At 53.7% G+C, this 17,082-nt stretch overlaps 6 protein-coding genes across 6 annotated transcripts; 2 read left to right on the top strand and 4 right to left on the bottom strand.

Annotated features, from left to right (window-relative positions):
- Positions 1-3,253: 3,253 nt before the first annotated feature.
- CMQ_3072 (interferon-inducible GTPase) lies at positions 3,254-4,380 on the bottom strand (the record flags this gene model as incomplete). The annotated part of the gene is made up of 2 exons (XM_014317150.1): positions 3,254-3,613; positions 3,679-4,380. The coding sequence occupies 2 exons, from the start codon at positions 4,378-4,380 to the stop codon at positions 3,254-3,256; spliced, it is 1,062 nt and encodes a 353-aa protein (XP_014172625.1).
- Positions 4,381-5,015: 635 nt separating this feature from the next.
- Positions 5,016-5,270, bottom strand: CMQ_2800 (uncharacterized protein; the record flags this gene model as incomplete). The annotated part of the gene is made up of 1 exon (XM_014316878.1): positions 5,016-5,270. The coding sequence occupies one exon, from the start codon at positions 5,268-5,270 to the stop codon at positions 5,016-5,018; it is 255 nt and encodes an 84-aa protein (XP_014172353.1).
- A 635-nt stretch (positions 5,271-5,905) lies between these two features.
- CMQ_3242 (uncharacterized protein) lies at positions 5,906-7,834 on the bottom strand (the record flags this gene model as incomplete). Its single annotated transcript, XM_014317320.1, has 1 exon — positions 5,906-7,834. The coding sequence occupies one exon, from the start codon at positions 7,832-7,834 to the stop codon at positions 5,906-5,908; it is 1,929 nt and encodes a 642-aa protein (XP_014172795.1).
- Positions 7,835-9,789: 1,955 nt separating this feature from the next.
- On the bottom strand, positions 9,790-10,774 carry CMQ_3207 (60S ribosomal protein l10; the record flags this gene model as incomplete). The annotated part of the gene is made up of 3 exons (XM_014317285.1): positions 9,790-10,019; positions 10,080-10,464; positions 10,730-10,774. 3 exons carry the CDS (start codon positions 10,772-10,774, stop codon positions 9,790-9,792), a joined length of 660 nt encoding a protein of 219 aa, XP_014172760.1.
- A 397-nt stretch (positions 10,775-11,171) lies between these two features.
- Positions 11,172-12,011, top strand: CMQ_3246 (60S ribosomal protein; the record flags this gene model as incomplete). Its single annotated transcript, XM_014317324.1, has 6 exons — positions 11,172-11,197; positions 11,316-11,330; positions 11,404-11,482; positions 11,547-11,638; positions 11,706-11,727; positions 11,913-12,011. 6 exons carry the CDS (start codon positions 11,172-11,174, stop codon positions 12,009-12,011), a joined length of 333 nt encoding a protein of 110 aa, XP_014172799.1.
- Positions 12,012-13,793: 1,782 nt separating this feature from the next.
- CMQ_2569 (m serotype protein) lies at positions 13,794-16,190 on the top strand (the record flags this gene model as incomplete). Its single annotated transcript, XM_014316647.1, has 2 exons — positions 13,794-14,478; positions 14,590-16,190. 2 exons carry the CDS (start codon positions 13,794-13,796, stop codon positions 16,188-16,190), a joined length of 2,286 nt encoding a protein of 761 aa, XP_014172122.1.
- Between the last annotated feature and the right edge of the window lie 892 nt (positions 16,191-17,082).

The following is a 17,082-nucleotide window of genomic DNA, read 5'->3' as shown; positions in this document are numbered from 1 at the left end:
GTCGGAAAACCGTAAAAGAGACGGCAACAGAAGACAGGACACTGACCAGACTAGTATTGTCATTGGGAAAGAAGCAGGAGAGAAGTCGGAGATGTCGAGAAAGCGGACGGTCGCATGCCTATATATACATATGGTCCGTTATCTTCGTATAGGGGTCAGGGCGTTTATGAACAGGTCATGATTCGGAAAGCATGCAACACTCTGTAGATAGGAATTGGCGGCGTAGGAAGGGAGCGGGATGCCAAAAGTTAGCGAGGTGCAGAGAAGGCCAAAAAATAGAGATAGAAGAAAGAAGGTGAGGCGAGATAATTGGGTGGAGGAAGCTTTGGGGGGAGGGGGGCCAGAGAGCACAAAAAGTGGTTCTCTCGACGAGTGGATCCTGGCCCCGTCTTCGGACTGCAAGTGCGCAAAGTCGGCAGGCGCAACTCTCGTCAGCGGCTGGGGAAAGAGCAGGCACAAGGCGGCAAACCGATCTTGTCGAACAGAGCAAGAACGTGGGTGGGTGGGTTCAGCAGCAGTCTACTTGAGAAGGAGGGATGAAGGGAAGCACAGCTAGCCGCTCAGGCCAGAGACATCAGATACAGCGGACACGGCAGGAACGAGGCACACAACATAGGCAGATCGGCTTGCATGCATGCCTGCATTGCGCTTCTGGAGGGGTGTCCGATAAACCGATACAGGCAGCCCCTCCTACACATCTCCAGGCATCGAGCAGAAAGCCGTCTGCTGAGCGAATGTTGTATCTATGTATCGCACCCCCCCGCCAACGCGTAACTTCTAGACGGACACCATTTCAACGGGCCGCTGCCATTGGGCCGCAACAGACAAAGCCATTAACAGCAGCGTTGTCTGCCCCACCCACTAGCACAAACACGCGTTCACGCGTTTTCGTGCAATGAGAAGTCGAGTTGTCACTACAAAGTCACAACATTGGCAAAAATACCGCATTAGGAAGAACGCTGCGTAAACAAAATGCAAGTCTATCTTACTTGGTTCGTTCATTTCACGTTAGTCTCTCCCTTTGTTGTTCTTCCATTCTTGTTTCACTCCCAACCTTTTCTTAATGCATTTGTTCCGATAGCGCAAAAAGTGCTTTCCCATATACTCTTAGCCAGCGAGGACTTAAGTGCGATCTTGCATCCATATGTAAGATACGATGAGACATTATTATAGTTGTACTGCACACACTTGTATACTCCGTGCCCCTCCAAGCCAAAGCATATTTATAGCAATATCTCAAAGACTTAATCTTACCGTATAAGGCTAGCCACGTCGAGAGACTTCTCCCCAATCAACAGTTTACACATGTTTCGCTCAGGCGATATACTAGTCGAATCTAGTCAAGCCAAATTGTTAGATGCAGTCAAATGCAGACGAATGCAGGTGAGTTAGGCTAAGTTCTGTCAAATTTACGCGGCTTCGGTCAAATTAACCAAGTTACAAAGTACTCCTTAAACCAATATAAGTTTAGTTTAGTCCAGCCCAATTACTGCTAAACATATTTGTGCAGTCTGAGTTAGGTTGATCACATGGTATCATGCGAAGCAGTTAGGCATTTCTCTTACTTCCACCCATAATAAGAAGGCAACCAACTTGTTAACTATTACGCATTGGACGCCAGAGACACCCTACGAGTCTTCGTACTGCATAGATAACACTTTTACTTTCGCTACAGAAGAAAATATCAAAGGGCACTACATACGCCGGAACTTAATTCTAACCAAAAGGACAAGCACTTCTACCTGCTTGCTCAATTATTCAAATACAAAGCCATTCGACGCCTTTGGACAACTTCTTGCCATAGAGGGCGTCTACCAAGCCGAAACTCCCGCCGTCGTCAGACACTTTAGACTTAAACAGTATAACAATCGTCGCTGGTCGCTCGTCGCTTACCCCTCACTAGGATCGAACTTTGGTCACCGAGAACACTCCAGCAGCTCCCTATATCATCATTTTTCTTTCATACTCTATCCGCTTCTACTTCCAGCACGGCTTTTCTCTTCCATTTATCCGGATTAAAATGCCGAATTTCGAAGGTTTCGTATCGTGGACGTAACCATTTCAATTGTAAAAGATAGCCCGTAGCTAAAGAAATATGGTGCCACGATACGTAACACAGATTCACGGTGATTGCGAAGACAGATAATAGTCTGCAGTGCTTCTATCAACGTATATATTGCAAAGCATTCAATGATTGTATCTTCGATCGCTTAGAAAAAACAAGGTGTATTTACTAGGCAGGATCCCGCATCGCTGTTTTTGTCTTGTTACCATTTTATTTTTCTTCGTAAAGGCGCTGGCTTTCGTAAACCCGAGCTTTTACCTCAATCCTACTCTGCGCTTAACCTTCTCACTTGCAATAATATAACTGACGACGAAAAGAGGACGGATGCGAAAAGTGTAGTTGTACTACTCACAGCGACACAGAGCATTTCCGGGACTGAAGCGGTACGAGATTCAGGCAATAGAGCTCAGAGGCCACAGATCCTTACCAGCGTGGTCTCTTCAATACGACAACTCCTAATACCTCGTTGTCTTGACGCAAGTACAGGTCTGAAACGTGATGCGATTAGAAAAGGCAGCACCCAATCATACCTCTAAATTTCGTTAACATTGGGCATGGTCTAATACTTTACAGATCGAAGGTTATTTTCCTGTTTTCCGTTTATGCTTTAACTGTCTATATAACTGCAGAGCTACGATGTGACTGTCGAAAACGTCCACCTGTTACATACATACCATCCTACGCTAGCTAAAGCAGAGCAGATGAGCTTTGACGATTAAACACGATGGCATACGTTTATGACATCTGGGGTGATACAAAAGGACATATCAGAAGGAGAGAAACATGTTTATTTCGGATTTTAGACGAAGAATCGACTGCTAGGATGGGACTCAAGGCTGGGTTTATCTTGCCAGACGAGGTGTATGAAAGCGCTATAAAATGCGGAGAGTCGACGAGTTTGAAGTGAAACGAATTAGTTGCTAAAGTACTCTCTTGAGAATGCGATCCAGTGCCCCGAGATCTCCGTCATTGTAATCTGCTCCATTTGTGGGTCTTCTAGGACATCATTGTGCAACTGTCCATTGCTTTGTTTCATACTTGTTAGCTTTGCTTCATACTTGTCTCGCATCTTACGTAAACCAACATCGATTTTGTCGATCTACTGTGTTTGATCTGATACAAAACCGGATAGGTGAGAAAATACGACGATATGACAAGGTAAAAAAAATGCCGACTACGCAGAATCCTTCACAGCGTCCTCCCTTCTGCTAGCCTCCTGAGTACTTCGATGAGCTGCTTCTCGTGAATCTCCAACGGGCCCTCCTGTTCTGGCCATTGGCCCTGACATTCGATAAATTTTCGTAAATCGGTGTTGTTTACCAGCATGTAGTATCTCGTCGTCTTCCTGATTTGCTCTTCGGGAAACCTACCACGTCGTAACTCGCTCTTGAAAGCTTTTTGAGCTTTCTTGATATTGATCCTCTTAGCCTCGCACAACTCAATTTCCTCATCCCTTTCAATGCGTCTCGTCCTTTCGTCTGCTCGGGATTGTATAACGAAGAAAGGCTGTTGACGAGCAACACAAGACCGTATGATATCCAACTCGATCTGTTCGGCCGTAGATACGGTTAATAGTGACCACGAAGTATAGGGCGACCAAATTTGATACATACCTCACCGAACCGTTCGCCAAGAACGATGAGCACAACGTTGAATATATGCAACTTTTGGCTACTGCCATAGTCTTCAGCTGGATTGCGAAGCGTCCCGGCCCCAGGACAGTCATAAAGCATGATACAGCCAATGCCGTGATGAGCTTCGTATTTCTGTTGGCGCTGGGTCGTTTCGACGGTTCCAGTTGCAGCTGCTGTGGCGTCCTTGTTTTTCAAACCTCTGAGGGCGTTGATGATGGACGACTTGCCACTGCCCGCCGGTCCACAGACGGCCACATGTATATATCCTTCATCAAACCCTTCCCTTTCTCTATCCTGCATAATTTGGGCTGTCTGCTTCGCGGCCTCTTGGTTTGTCGTTGGTTCGTCTTCGAAATTGATCGAAGTTGCCCACGCAAGGACGTTCTCCGACACCCTTATGAAGCCCGACGATACCACTTTGACAGGGAACATGGCTGTGTATACCGCTCCGGCAGTTATCGCTCCAATTCCAACTGCCAAGCCCTTACCTGCTTTAGTTGCGCTGCGAGCAGTTTCCTCGGACCAGGAAGGACCTGACCTCCTTTTTCCATATGAAGTCTTGGGATATGAAGACGGTCTCTCGTCAAACGTCTCCGCACCAAACTGATCGCTGTCATCATCGGTGTCGGGGGGGGTTGCACGGCGCTCATCTTCGTCAGAAAAGCCGGGAGACGAATACATCGTGATGGGAGCATAGACGGGCGAACGAGATGTAGATTACTGTGTAGAAGCTGATGCAGCAAAGATTGTTGAATAAAGGTAAATGAATATAACGGGTTTCAGTTTGTTGCTTGTGCGGGGTAAGTTATTTACTTGTACGATGGGCTGTTGCCAATTCCGTACGTATTGATTCTGTCATTTTGTTTGAATCCATCCTGCAGAAGGCCGGGCGCGTAAATCGGGACAAACACGTATTGTTATTGGTTGAATTACGCACAGTACTTACAGTCAAGTGTAGGCAACCTATAAATATTCGAGTCCCTCCATGCCCAACGGTTGAGAATTGGAGTTTTGTTTTCTCTCAACATCAATCATTTTTTGTCGCCTGAATTCAAGCATCTTCTCAATCCCAAGTCTTCTGTCAGCTAGCCCAAGGCAGATATAGCAAGCCATGTATATCAACACACAGCAAGTCCCCTTACCGTGGCGAAAGGCACGATCGCCGGCTCTAGCTATCCTAACGCCAACGAGGCCCTGGCGTGGATCCAGCAGAGCATAGAACAAGCCGCTGCCTGGCTGGAAGAGAAGTGGCCTTTGGTCTCCGAATGGCTCACGCGTCCCTGTATGTCGTTTCCCTCCTGCTACGGGAAGTGCTACTAACCAAGGCGGAAGATGTGTTTTCGGTCCTTCTTGCCTGGATAGTCACATTTTTCATAGTCTATTTGGTCCTCTCTGCAGTCGGGTTCAATGTTGTCGGTGTCGCTGCAGGTGAGTTTCCGCTGTGCCACCAGCTTGGCCGTCACGTATGCTAATAAGCCTCTAGGATCTGCAGCGGCCTGGTACCAGTCGGTCGTGTACGGTGCATTTACGCCTGCTGGTGGAGTGTTTGCAACTCTGACGAGTGTGGCCATGATTGGATTAATGAGCCCTATAGCGGCGGTTATTGCCGGTTTTATTGCGACCTTTGTCGCCGTGCTTGTTTGGGTCGGGATCGGGATACGTAACTTTCTGCTGTAAGGTGGTGGATGTCGAAGAAGAATATATATTGCAATATATTAACAAGTGTAGGGGCAGTTTGGCGGATGAGCATAGAATATCCTGACAAATGGAAGATGGTCGGCTTGGACGTTGAAGCATTACAGGTACGGCTAAAAACACCGCGGTAGCTTTATCTTTATATTTGCAAGAACAATTGCCATGCCTATACATTTCTGTCAGCCAACCTCGCAAGCAAGGCTGAGTTTGCAACGCGTAACACCGTCTTGTTTTTGGTCTTACCCAGACACCATAGGGTCTACATCGTAGGACACCCAGGCATCGCATCACACAGCAGAATTGTAGCGCTAACCTTGTCCAATTATAAGCCAGACATATCTGTGTAGGTTTAAAGCTATAGTTGTCTATAAACGTGAGGAGATGTGCGCATGCTATGAAAAAATACCGAGTAGAGCCCATAGACAAAAGAGAAAAACAAATTATGAAAAAGATCAATCATATCGCCATGCAATGCTTGCTTAATTGCACCTCCGCCTACACCTAGACCTCCTCACGCCTCGCCCCAACTGCCCATAGGTGCCGCAGGCGCGATCATGGATCCAGTTCCAATCGAGCCTCCGATATCCCAATAGTGACGTGATGATGACAAGCTGCTGCTTCTGCGTGCCGACCGCCTCGTGCTTTGGCTAGCGCAGGAGGGTTGGTGCCTCAGGCCCGTGATAGGACTAGTCGGCACGACCACCCCCATGTTCATGTTGCGGTATGCCGGCATCGGCCGCCGGTCGCCTGCCTGGCGGTTTGTGTTCCGCCCAACAAGCGGGTGGTGTAGCCGCACGCGGGCTACCTTGGCTGCCGCGTCTTGCATGCTGATGTTGTTGTTGAGCGCGAGCGGATGGTGGTGCAGATGATGTTGGAGGCTGTTGGTAGGCGGAGGCGCATCTGACGTGAAGCGGGACCGGAGGTACCGGAAGACAAGTTTGATGTCCAGATCCTGCTCCCATTCCTCTTGGGAGAACGTCTGCGAAGAAGCTGCCTGCGACGGTGTGGCCGCCGCACTGGGCCCGGATGTGGCCACGCTCCCAGAAGAGTGTTGACCTTCGGGGACAGTTGGCCGTGCCTGCAGGATAGTCGGTTGGAAGTGTGGTAACGATGGTGTTGTTGCCGCGGTAGCTGCAGTAGCATGAGGCGTAGTACCTTGATCTACTTCGTCAGGATCGCCTCGTTGGCTTTCTTTACCAACCTTACGCCCATAATCATGAGGCCTCTCGCGGTCGGGCGGTGTCATTGCCTCCGGAATCACAGGCAGCCCGGCGTATGGAAGCGGCATTTGTTGCACGCGCTGATAGGTCGTGAAAGCACCTGGATGTGTGGTCATATGCCGATGAACAAAATGGCCCAGTTCCTTTGCGATTCGGTCAAGCATCCGCAACCGCCACGATGAGGATGTGTCATCGCCTTCTGCTTCCTCCTTGCTCACAGCGTCGAATGCAGCGAGCACCGCATCCGACGCCCTCGGTGTTGGTGATGGGTCAATGCTCTCTTCTTGCTGGACCGTCTTCGGAAGGGTTTCTCCGAGCAGAATAGAGAGGACTTCGTCATCGATGCCCATCACTTCGACCATGAACTTTCGTGTTATCCGGGACCACAGCCCTTCGCCGTGTTCATCACCATCTTCCGACATTCCCAGGATAAGGTCATCATCCTCCTGGTCATGCCACTCGCCATCTGCTTCGCCAAGCACCGCATCGCTAGCACTGGCAATGCTAGCGGCGGATGCTGGCGCTGTTGCTGCCTCTTCTACTCGGCCCCGCCGCGAGGACAGTTCTGATCCTCTCCGCCGCCGTGTCTGCTTCCGAATCTCTTCCAGGAGCACCCTGCTATGGTCCAATCGCCATTCCTCGATCCGTTGTATCCGCTGCATCTCCTCTGATATCTCTTGCTCAACCTGTGGTGGGACTGGTTCTGGGCTTTCCCGACGCCGCTTGGTCACACGTCTGGGGTTGAACTGTTCAAACGCGTAAAGACGCTCTTGCAAAGCTGCACTCATGCCCACAGTATCACCTAATTGAAAGGTTCCCAGGCCATCGTGCGTTGGCAGGTTGACAGTGGTGATCGTCGTTGTTGTCTGCATAGAAGGCTGTGTATTCCTCTGGTCGGGTGTTCGAAGCTGTACGTTGGGCGCCGACCGAAAGTCGGCCAGGTGGCTGTCGAGACTGTCAAGCTCGGCATCTTTTTTCTTCGGCATCCTGGTCGGTATCGAGGTTGGATGCAGATGAGGTAAGGAGAGAGGGCAGAGGTAGTGCGTGTAGGGCAAGCATTGGCTGTCCGAAGGATGGAGCGTAGCCAGAGCGTGGAAAGCTACGAAGGCTCCCCAGGCTCGCTCAACCGTGATCGACCTGGCGTCGACTGTGATGCTGATACCGAGCTCAATATTGATGAGCTGCCGGTTGTGTCGGTGGGCGGAGAAAAAAGTACCCATGTTTGTGACTCGTGAGGGCCCACAATAGTGGTGTGGGCTCGGTGGTCGTCCCGTTCTTCAGCCTCCTGGAGAGGAGGCCGCTGGACGGCCAGCCGGGCAGGCTGCTGGAAGGCCATGGCAACGACAGAAGATGGATGATGAATGGATGGAGACGGAAAGGAAGTGCAAAATGGACGGGAAAAGTCGAGAAAAGAGAGCCACGAGGCTGCTGGGCTTTATCAGATAGCGATCGGGTGGTTCAGGAAGCCACCGAAAGCAGCGGCTGCCTTAGTTTTGCCGCCTAATACTAGGCGATATGTCAAGGCGAGGTTGAGCAGCGCTAGTCAAGTTGAGTAATGCCCCTTTTCGTTGTCTGCTGCTGCTGTGGCGACAAAACGTTGGGAAGGACGCGATGGAAAAGGGCAGAACGAACACCAAGGTCCAGTCGCATCCGAGAGGCCCCTGTCTGGTAGCCGGGAAGGTGGGAAACACTGCGCTGCGCTGGAGGGGAACGGCACGAGGCCGGAGGAATAGCAGTACTGTTTGTTGGTAGCGCTAATCTTTCGTGCCAAGCTGACGTGAATGGGACAAAGAAAAGGGCCCCGGTTGCAGACCCGTCAGGCAATGTGCACGTACGGAGCAGGATGGCGAATGACGCAAGATTATTGGGAGAGATGGATGCCAGGAGCCCAGGAGGACGCCGGTTGAGAGGATGAGGACAAATCAAGGTTATAAGAAAGGAGGCGGGTTGCAGCAGCATTTGAGGGGGGGGTTGGGCACGTTGTGAGGTTTAGACCAGAGCGCAGACGCCTCAAAAGACAAGATACAGGTGCTGAAATGGCCTGACCCCACCCACACTGTCCAATGCGCCTTCCTCCTCCTGTGGCAGTGGTTCCTGCAAGTGACGCACTTTCCCAATGGGATACATTACCCATCCACCAAGATACGTGTACGAATCATGTATACGAATCGCCAGCGTGATTGCGGCATAGCTTGCCACGGGCTACCTTCGGCCGATCTGCGCGCGGCTTTCTCCACCCAAGGCAAGATACATCTTATCTCACGCATTCCGGCTTGATGCCGTGGCCACTGATGGCGTCCTGATGGCGACATCATCTCCGTGAAAGAGGGCAAAGATGGCCTCAGCTCACGCACCACCCACTTGACCGCCGCCTAAGCAGCCGGATCATTGTCGGCATCTGGTATCGCTGACCCACACCACCGTCTTCTTGGTCTCGTAATTTGCCCTTACTGTTTCGGCTGGCAGAACCCAAGGGCGTTTCGGGTTGTATTTGTAAACCGCGTATTTATCGATCGGCGCCCACACGGCCTTTTCGCGTACTCGTATCTTACATGTACGGAGCACAGTAAGCTAAACGGCAGACCCTCCTGTTCATGCCTCTTCTCCAGACTGGCTTCCCATCGGGAGAGTCAACGGATGGACCGTCTGCACACGTAGAGACCTGTGAGTGGCGGTGAGAAAATGCGCTTGCCAGGTCGGCCACGGCCACAAGACACAAATCTGGCGACTGTTTTGCGCTGACGTATACCATCATCACACGATGAGCCTGGCTCTTTCTGGTGCCATCCCCAGCATCAGGTGGTCGGTTCGCATATAAGAGAGCTGCAACACGGCAAACACACCGAAAGTTAGCGCCTAATCACATCGACTTGTCGTCCCACGTTCACGGCGGGCAGCCTGCTGCCCTTGTAGTTCACCCTAATGAGCTTATTTTATTTGTGTTTTATTCTTTCCGGGTACATGACGTAGCCGTGAGTCACGCGGTCTGAAAACATCCAGATGCGCGCTTCTGTGCTCCCGTCTGTGAAGATGCTATCGCCTCTTGTGTGCCAAAGCACCAGCCCTGTCCACTCCCCCAATACAAACACAGAAACAAAATAAGAAGTCAAGCCAAAACAGTCCACGTTGCGCCGCTCACACCTCCGTCCTCAAACGATGCCTTTTTTGCTCTTGTTTATGAGGAGAAAGCGTCGGGGAACTGCTTGACGTTCTGGGCCAGCTTGCCGTGGTTGCTCAGGAACTGCACGTAGGCACCGTCGACACGGACGCGGCCGGCGGCCTTCTTCTCCTGGTACTCCTCGCGACGCAGGGGGGTGAAGCCCCAGTTCTTGGAGACGATGATCTTCTGCCGGCCGGGGAACTTGTACTGCGAGCGGCGGAGAGCCTCAAGAGCGATGGCGCGGTCTGTCGGCTGTTAGCAAACGCTGCCAGATGCAGTGTTGATACTCGGAAGTAGATACGCACTAGAATCGCGCGTGCGCACGCTCAGGATGATCTGGCCAATGTTGACACGAGCGACGGTGCCGTTGGGCTTGCCCCAGGCGCCGCGCATACCCGTCTGCAGACGATCGGCACCAGCGCACGACAACATCTTGTTGATGCGGACGACGTGGTACGGGTGGGCGCGGATGCGCATGTGGAAACCCTCCTTGCCGGCGAACTTGACGAGGTACTTGTTGGCGCAAATACGGGCGGCCTCGAGGGCCTCGGAGCTCAGCTGCTCATACTCGTTGGAGACGAGGTGGATGCACAGCGGGAAGTCGTCGACGGTGGCACGCTTGCGGCCCAGATCGAAGATGCGGACCTTCGGGTCGGGCACACCACGGTTGAAGCGGGACTTCGGGTACGGCTGAGGGCTGAAGTTAGCATCTGTGACCCGTTCATTGTAATCCTCCCACTCTTCGGTTCTGGGGCCGAGAGAAGCAGACGAAGCAGAGACCCTTGGACTCTTCCGAGTACTCCGGGCAAAGATTTCGGCGAAAAGACGATAGGTGACGAGGGCGTTTTCGCTACTTTCCTTCGCCCTGAATTTTCCAATTGCCTCGTCTTCGTCCGCTTCTTCTCTGGTTTCTGCCCCCAACTTCCCCTTTCCCCTTCTCCTGTCAAAAACGCACCTTGTTCTTGCAGTACCGGTAGCAGCGAGCCGGACGACGAGCCATTTTATCTGATTTCTCGGAGTCGACGTAGGTGGGTGTTGTGGGTGGTTTGATGATGGGGTTGAGAAAGAGCAGGAGGAAAAATTGGCGGGCACAATAAATCACTAGACGATAATATTGCCTCCGGGCCTGATTTCAAAGCAAATCGATTACAATAGCCACCGCCGCCACTTCTGCATTCTCCCGTCCGAGGGCAAGAAATGTGGGTACTTAGGTTTTCCGTGCCCTGAAAGTCCACACTGGACCGGAAAAACGTGACCCCCGCAATTAGCAAATCAATTTTTTTCTTTCCTATGTGAATTTTGCCTTAGCTGTGAGAGCGAAATCCATCCACTTGTCGACCACCACAACGAACTTTCGATTACCCTCATAACACACCAGTCTTTCGACAACCGTTGCAATGGCCCCCATTAAGAAGAGCAAGAAGTGAGTGTCAGACATATTTCAGAAGCTCAGGACTTGACGCCAGCCGCGATTTGTCTTGTAGCGGTCCTCGGCCATATTTTCTCATGGAAGCTGTTTGCTAACGTACATTTGTCTTTAGGGAAGCCAACTCCATGTAAATATTTTCCCTCTCCGACCCGAATGGTTGGATCGACACTCCGGAACAGATTGTACTGACACTGTACCAGCAACTCGCGCCTGGCGCTTGTGATGAAGAGTGGCAAGGTCACTCTCGGCTACAAGAGCACCCTCAAGGCTCTCCGCAGCGTAAGCATGCCAGAACATGCAAGATAATGTTGCCGGACAATGGCTAACGATTGTCTCTATACAGGGCAAGGCCAAGCTCGTCCTCATCTCCTCCAACACCGGCCCCCTGCGGAAGTCGGAGCTTGAGTACTACAGCATGCTGAGCAAGACCAACGTGTATGTCTCACCATCTCCTTTCTGTGTGGCATTTAGCGAACAGCAAACTAACCTGTCGTTTCTTCAGTCACCACTTCTCTGGCAACAACGTACGTATATGAACATGCAAACCCCGCGCTCTTTGCGCCGCGCTCCTATCGCCTTCTCCCAGTATCCAGCCCAGAGACGGCAATGGCGGTCGCCAGCGCCGTCTCTGGGCTTGCCCTGCGAAGAAGTCGCCAGTTCTTGCCGACTTTGGAGGGTTCGCCAATGTGCTAACCTGTAAATGATTTAGATCGAGCTGGGCACCGCATGCGGTAAGATGTTCCGCTGCTCGACCATGGCTGTCCTGGACCCCGGTGACTCGGACATCCTGTCGGACCAGCAGGCTTAGGTCTGGGGAGAAAGCAAAAAGGAAAAAGAGAAATGAGCGTTTAGAGGAGGGCCTATGATGCCTAAGTGTCTACGGACTGGACAGGAATGTACCCGGCGTTCAGGCAGCAGTTTTTCGAATATGTCAAAGTGGCAGTATATGCAAACAGTCAAGTCAAGAATAACACCGGCCTCAGTGTGAAAAGAAATCGTCCAAGGAGCGTGTCACGTGCGTGCGGATTGCGATTGGCTCTACGGAGTATGTGGGGAGTGCTGTAAACGAGGCGCCCCCAACAGGCGGTCCACCCTGACAGATTATGGTCGTTACGTTTTTGATTTAGTAACAATGCGTGGCGGCGTGTGAATATGCGGTGTTGACGAACGCATTTATCTTTCGCAGGCGCAATCCGCCGGCGCAAGGATTTTTGATTACAGAGTACATAGGACGAAACGGATCAAGCAGGAGCAGAAGACGGACGGCTCGACGGCCGCTCGTAGTATTAGCAGGGGTGCATATAATGGAAGGTTGAAAGAAGAGATCTGGTGCATAATTCGGGTGTAAACAACCTAATTGCTGTCATTTCTGTTGCAGGGGGCCCGCAGGTCCTGGACGGATAGTGGCAGAGTCCCGAGGTCAGAGGCCCCGGTTTAGGAAGCTGGTGAGTATGGTCCGTGAGGGCATCGACAGGGCAACAAAGGACAGGCGTTGCTGGCTTATAGGAAAGCGGGCAGTCACCGCTTGTTTCACCGCGCTGAGTACTGCTGCCGTCTGGAGTCAGGAGACCTGGGAGCCCCAGTCCCAATGCGCACCGTATGCACGGAATGCAACCGATCACCGACAGGCGTCGGGGCATTTCTCGCAGAGCTGGAGGCAAGACGGCGTGCAGCGTACGGAGTAGGTTATCCCAAGATGCAAAGCAATGTGCGCAGGTTCATGCATTCCTGCAGTCCTCCGGGAGACCCGTGGCGGTCATTAGGCACTACATAATACGGAGCAGTATGGAGAGGCCTGCAGGCAATCGGGCACCAACAGAAGTCTGCAGACTGCGGGATTCCACACCGCCCAGCGCAGAGGTTCAGGTCAAGAGGCCGGCTGCTCGTACGAGTGCCCTGTAATGCTCTGGAGAGTGGCAGTGGGCAGGAGCGGGGCCGCTGTAATCGTAGGGAGGGGCGAGCCTGGCGCTAGCGGTTGGTGTTTTGGCAGCACCATTTCCCGTGCGAATCAACCACGAAGGCTCGAAAAAGGGAGAGGATAGTCTCAGTTTAGTGGACGCCAGGGGAATTGTTAAAGTAAAGCCGACGCCGTGTTTCCCCTTTGTCCGTGCACCATCGCGGAGAGAAACAGGCGAAGGTCGCGAATAGGGGGCACCCGTGTTTCGACGTTGTCCCAAGCAAGCCTTACTGCCTTGCATGCTCAGAGCTCCATTATTCCTGTTTTTCTTTTCCCTTGACCTTCCTGTTTCTGTCAACAACATTTGGCATTGCCGTTGTCGTTGAACACAAGCACCAAGTGCACGAAGCGTGCCTTTTTTATTTTATTGAAGATCCGTTGAAGAACTGCAGCCGGCCAAACGAACTTTTGTTGCCGCGAGACCAGACCGACGACAAGGTCAGCCTTTCTGACGGTCAGCAGCGAACAGAAGAGTTCTGTTGTGCTACGGCAATTAGACCGAGCAGCGGTATTGGAGAGATAGAGAGAGAAAGAAAGAGAGAAAGAGAGGAATCGACGAGAGAGCGGAGAGAGCGGTACACACACCGAACGCACACCGACATATCAAAAACAAGCAACAAAAGGCGGGAAAGCATGTCGACACCGATGACGAAGCGGCCCTTTGAAGCCGGGCGAACTTCACCGAGCAAGTCGAGCTCGCCTGCGCGGACGTCACGGTCGACGACGCCGGGCGGCGAAAAGACGGGGACGAGCATCGGGTCCGGGGGAACGACGGCAGGCAACAACGCGGTGCGTACGCGGTCGATCCGGTCGAGCACGCTGGTGTCGGGACGGGCAGGCGCAGCGGCGGGTGCACACCGACGCGACTCGTCGCGGCTGAGCACAGCGACAGGCGCAGACGTGGCAGCAGCGACAGAGGCGCAGGAGGCGGCGCGGGCAGAGACGGTGGCGCTGCTGGACGACCTCAAGGAGCGGCTGACGCAGGCGGAGAGCCAGGCCGAGCAGTTCCGGCGGCTGGCCGACGTGCAGCAGGCCAAGCTGGACGAGGCGCTGCGTGAGCAGGCCCGGCTGGAAGAGCGGACACACGAGTACGACGAGCAGGTCGAGGCGCTGCAGAGCGAGAAGCGCGAGATGGGCCGGCAGATGCAGCAGATGGAGACCATCTACGAGGCCGAGCACAGCGCGATGACACGCGAGAAGGAGGACATGGCCAACCGCGAGGAGGAGATGCAGGCCGTCATCCAGCGGCTCAAGGACAGTCTGGCCCAGCGGAACAACAACGCGAGCGGTGACGACGAGGGCCGGCCCTCGAGGCAGTGTGAGTTTTTTCTTTTCTTTTCGTCTTTTTGTCTCTTTCTTTCTTTTTCTCTTGTTTCCTTTTTTCCCCTTTCCTTCCTCAGTCCTTTTTTTTTCATCCTAACACTCCCAGCTGGAAACAACTCGCCCGGGCTTGACAGCAGCGGTGGCAGCTTTGCACCTCCATCGTCGCTGCACCGCAGCGATTCGCGCAACAACTCGAAGCTGCTGCTGCAGAAGGACAAGCTGATCGAGTCGCTGCGGCTGGAGCTAGCCGAGGCGCAGATCAAGCTGGTCGAGTCGGAGAACCAGGGCGGCGGGCGGCTGCGTGAGGTCGAGCGCCAGCTGATGGAGGCCCGCATGGCCAACGCCCGCCTGATGGAGGACAACGAGAGCTACCAGCTGCTGCTGCAGGAGAAGACGCTGAAGGGCGACTTTGGCACGGCCGACTTTGGCTATCTCAGCGGCAGCGGCAACGGCGGGCTCGGAAGCACGGCCGCCAACAATACAGCCGGTAGCAGTGCAGCAGCTAGCGGCGAGGGAGGAGCCACGACGCCCAACGAGACCCGGTCGGCGAACCAGGACGCGCTCGCCGCGCTCGAGGGCCGTGGATCGAGTCTGGCCGACGAGCTGTCGGGAGCTGCTGGCAACGATAGCGATAGCGAGAGCGGTGCCGTGGCCGTGGTCGAGGTGGCGTCCGAGTCGCAGCGCCGGCTCGAGGCTGAGCTCAAGTCGCTGCAGGACCAGAACAAGGCTCTGACGCTGTACATCAACAAGATCATCGAGCGTCTGCTCGAGCACCAGGAGTTTCAGTACATCCTCGACCGTTCGTCCGATGGCAAGCCGCCGCCGGCTCCCACGTCGCTGCCAGCCACCAGCGCCGGCGTCAACGCGAGTGCCAGCGCTATGGCCAGCGCCAGGACCAGTGCCAGTTCCAGCGCCAGTTCCAGCGTCTCCGGCGCCAACACCAACAAGGACCTGCCGCCGCCACCCGCTTCCCAGCTTAGTCAGCAACAGGCTGGCAGCATCCACAACTACCTGTCGCGCACAAAGTCGATGGCCGTGGGTGGCAGCAATGCGTCGCGCGTGCGACCCCGACCGGCCTCGGCTGTGCACGAGTCGGCGCATAGCCACCCGGATACGGCGCCGTCGATCCCCATCTCGCTGTCGCGGTCCACGAGCGTGCGTCGCCAGCGGCCCATGAGCGAGCAGTACGTGCGCCACGGCGGCATGAGCGGGCCCTCGGCTGCGTCTGTCATCAACGCCATGTACAAGGGTCCCGACGGACCGCTGTCGCCGTCGTTCCGCAACTCGGGCTACCTCTTTGGCGGCGTCAACGGGGCCAACGGCGGCACCGGTGGTTCCGGCGGCCCCAACAGCTCGAGGTCCTCGATCCATGGCCCGCGCTCGCCCGCCCTCCCGGCTCTCTCGACCAGCGGCAACTTCCCTGGCATGCGCAGCGAGACGTCCAGCGTGTCGGGCGACTGGGACTCGATCAGCTCGCCCAAGAGCCTGAGCCCGCCGCGGCAGATGGAGAAGACGTCCTTTACCGGCTCCAAGCCGCGGCCGCTGCGTCTCGTCCAGGAGAACACTGACCTCGTAAAGGTCGATCTCGGCGTCAACAAACGCGCCAGCTGGATCGGCTGGGCCTTTGGCGGCAAGAAGGACGACGGCAGCCACAGCCCCATGCACACCAGCGTCGCCCTCGCCAGTTCCGAGCCCATCCAGGAGTAAGCCGGCTGAGACGTGCGCTCATCCGTCTGCCTGTCTGTTCTCAATCGGGCCTCTCCGCTCCCTGTCTCTCCTTTGTCTCTCTCCTTTCGTCTGTCTCTTGCTTCTTCTGTTTCCTCTTTGCTTCTTCGCCTTTCCCCCCCTGTTGGACAGAGTCTCATGGTTGGATACCCCCTACCGATTTCAAAGCGGACTGGCCTCTTTTTCCGAAAACCTCTTTTTTATAATTTCGTTTTCCGCCTCTTTCTATTTCTACGCTCTTGCCCAGGAAACTCGATATGATGAACGATTAGATTATTCAGGTATGACTAAGCATAGTTCTATGTGAGAGAAAAAAATACGTATTACATGGTCATTGAGCATTGCTTCTGTGAATAGATGCTGGTATAAGTTTTCTTTGGGCATGAGTACGTAGCTTCTTGCAATTTAGTCACGCAAACCCACACTAGATCGGGATGTGAAATGTAACAAATGAGCGCCAACCAACTATAGAAACGCAAATACGCCATGTCCCGTCACAAGCAAGAGCCGTTGGTGACAGACTTGTCGGCAGACCTTGTGAGACAGCAAGACTGCTTTCTGGAGCTGCGGACGTCTTTGCCCTGCAGTTGTGCGTGAATTAGAAAATCCTCAATGAGACACGGCTGTAGTCATTGCTGTCATTATTGTCTGCTGGTCTGCTGCCGCGTCTGCTGTCCGCCCACCCTTGCCCTGTTGTGCGTTTCTATCTTGCCGCTTTTATGTCTGTGCCTCCACCCCAACCCTCCTTCCAGCTGACAAGCGCTGTCTGACCGCAGAGTTGTTCGTAGGGTTGCACCCCCATCGCCCCATTGGCCGAGAGGGAAGGGGGGCCGGAGACATGTCTTCATTTTGTTCCACCTCGTTAATGACCCGC

Source organism: Grosmannia clavigera (assembly GCF_000143105.1).
Source record: "Grosmannia clavigera kw1407 unplaced genomic scaffold GCSC_144, whole genome shotgun sequence".
Taxonomy (NCBI): domain Eukaryota; kingdom Fungi; phylum Ascomycota; class Sordariomycetes; order Ophiostomatales; family Ophiostomataceae; genus Leptographium; species Leptographium clavigerum.
This window is presented reverse-complemented; position numbering and strand designations above follow the sequence as displayed.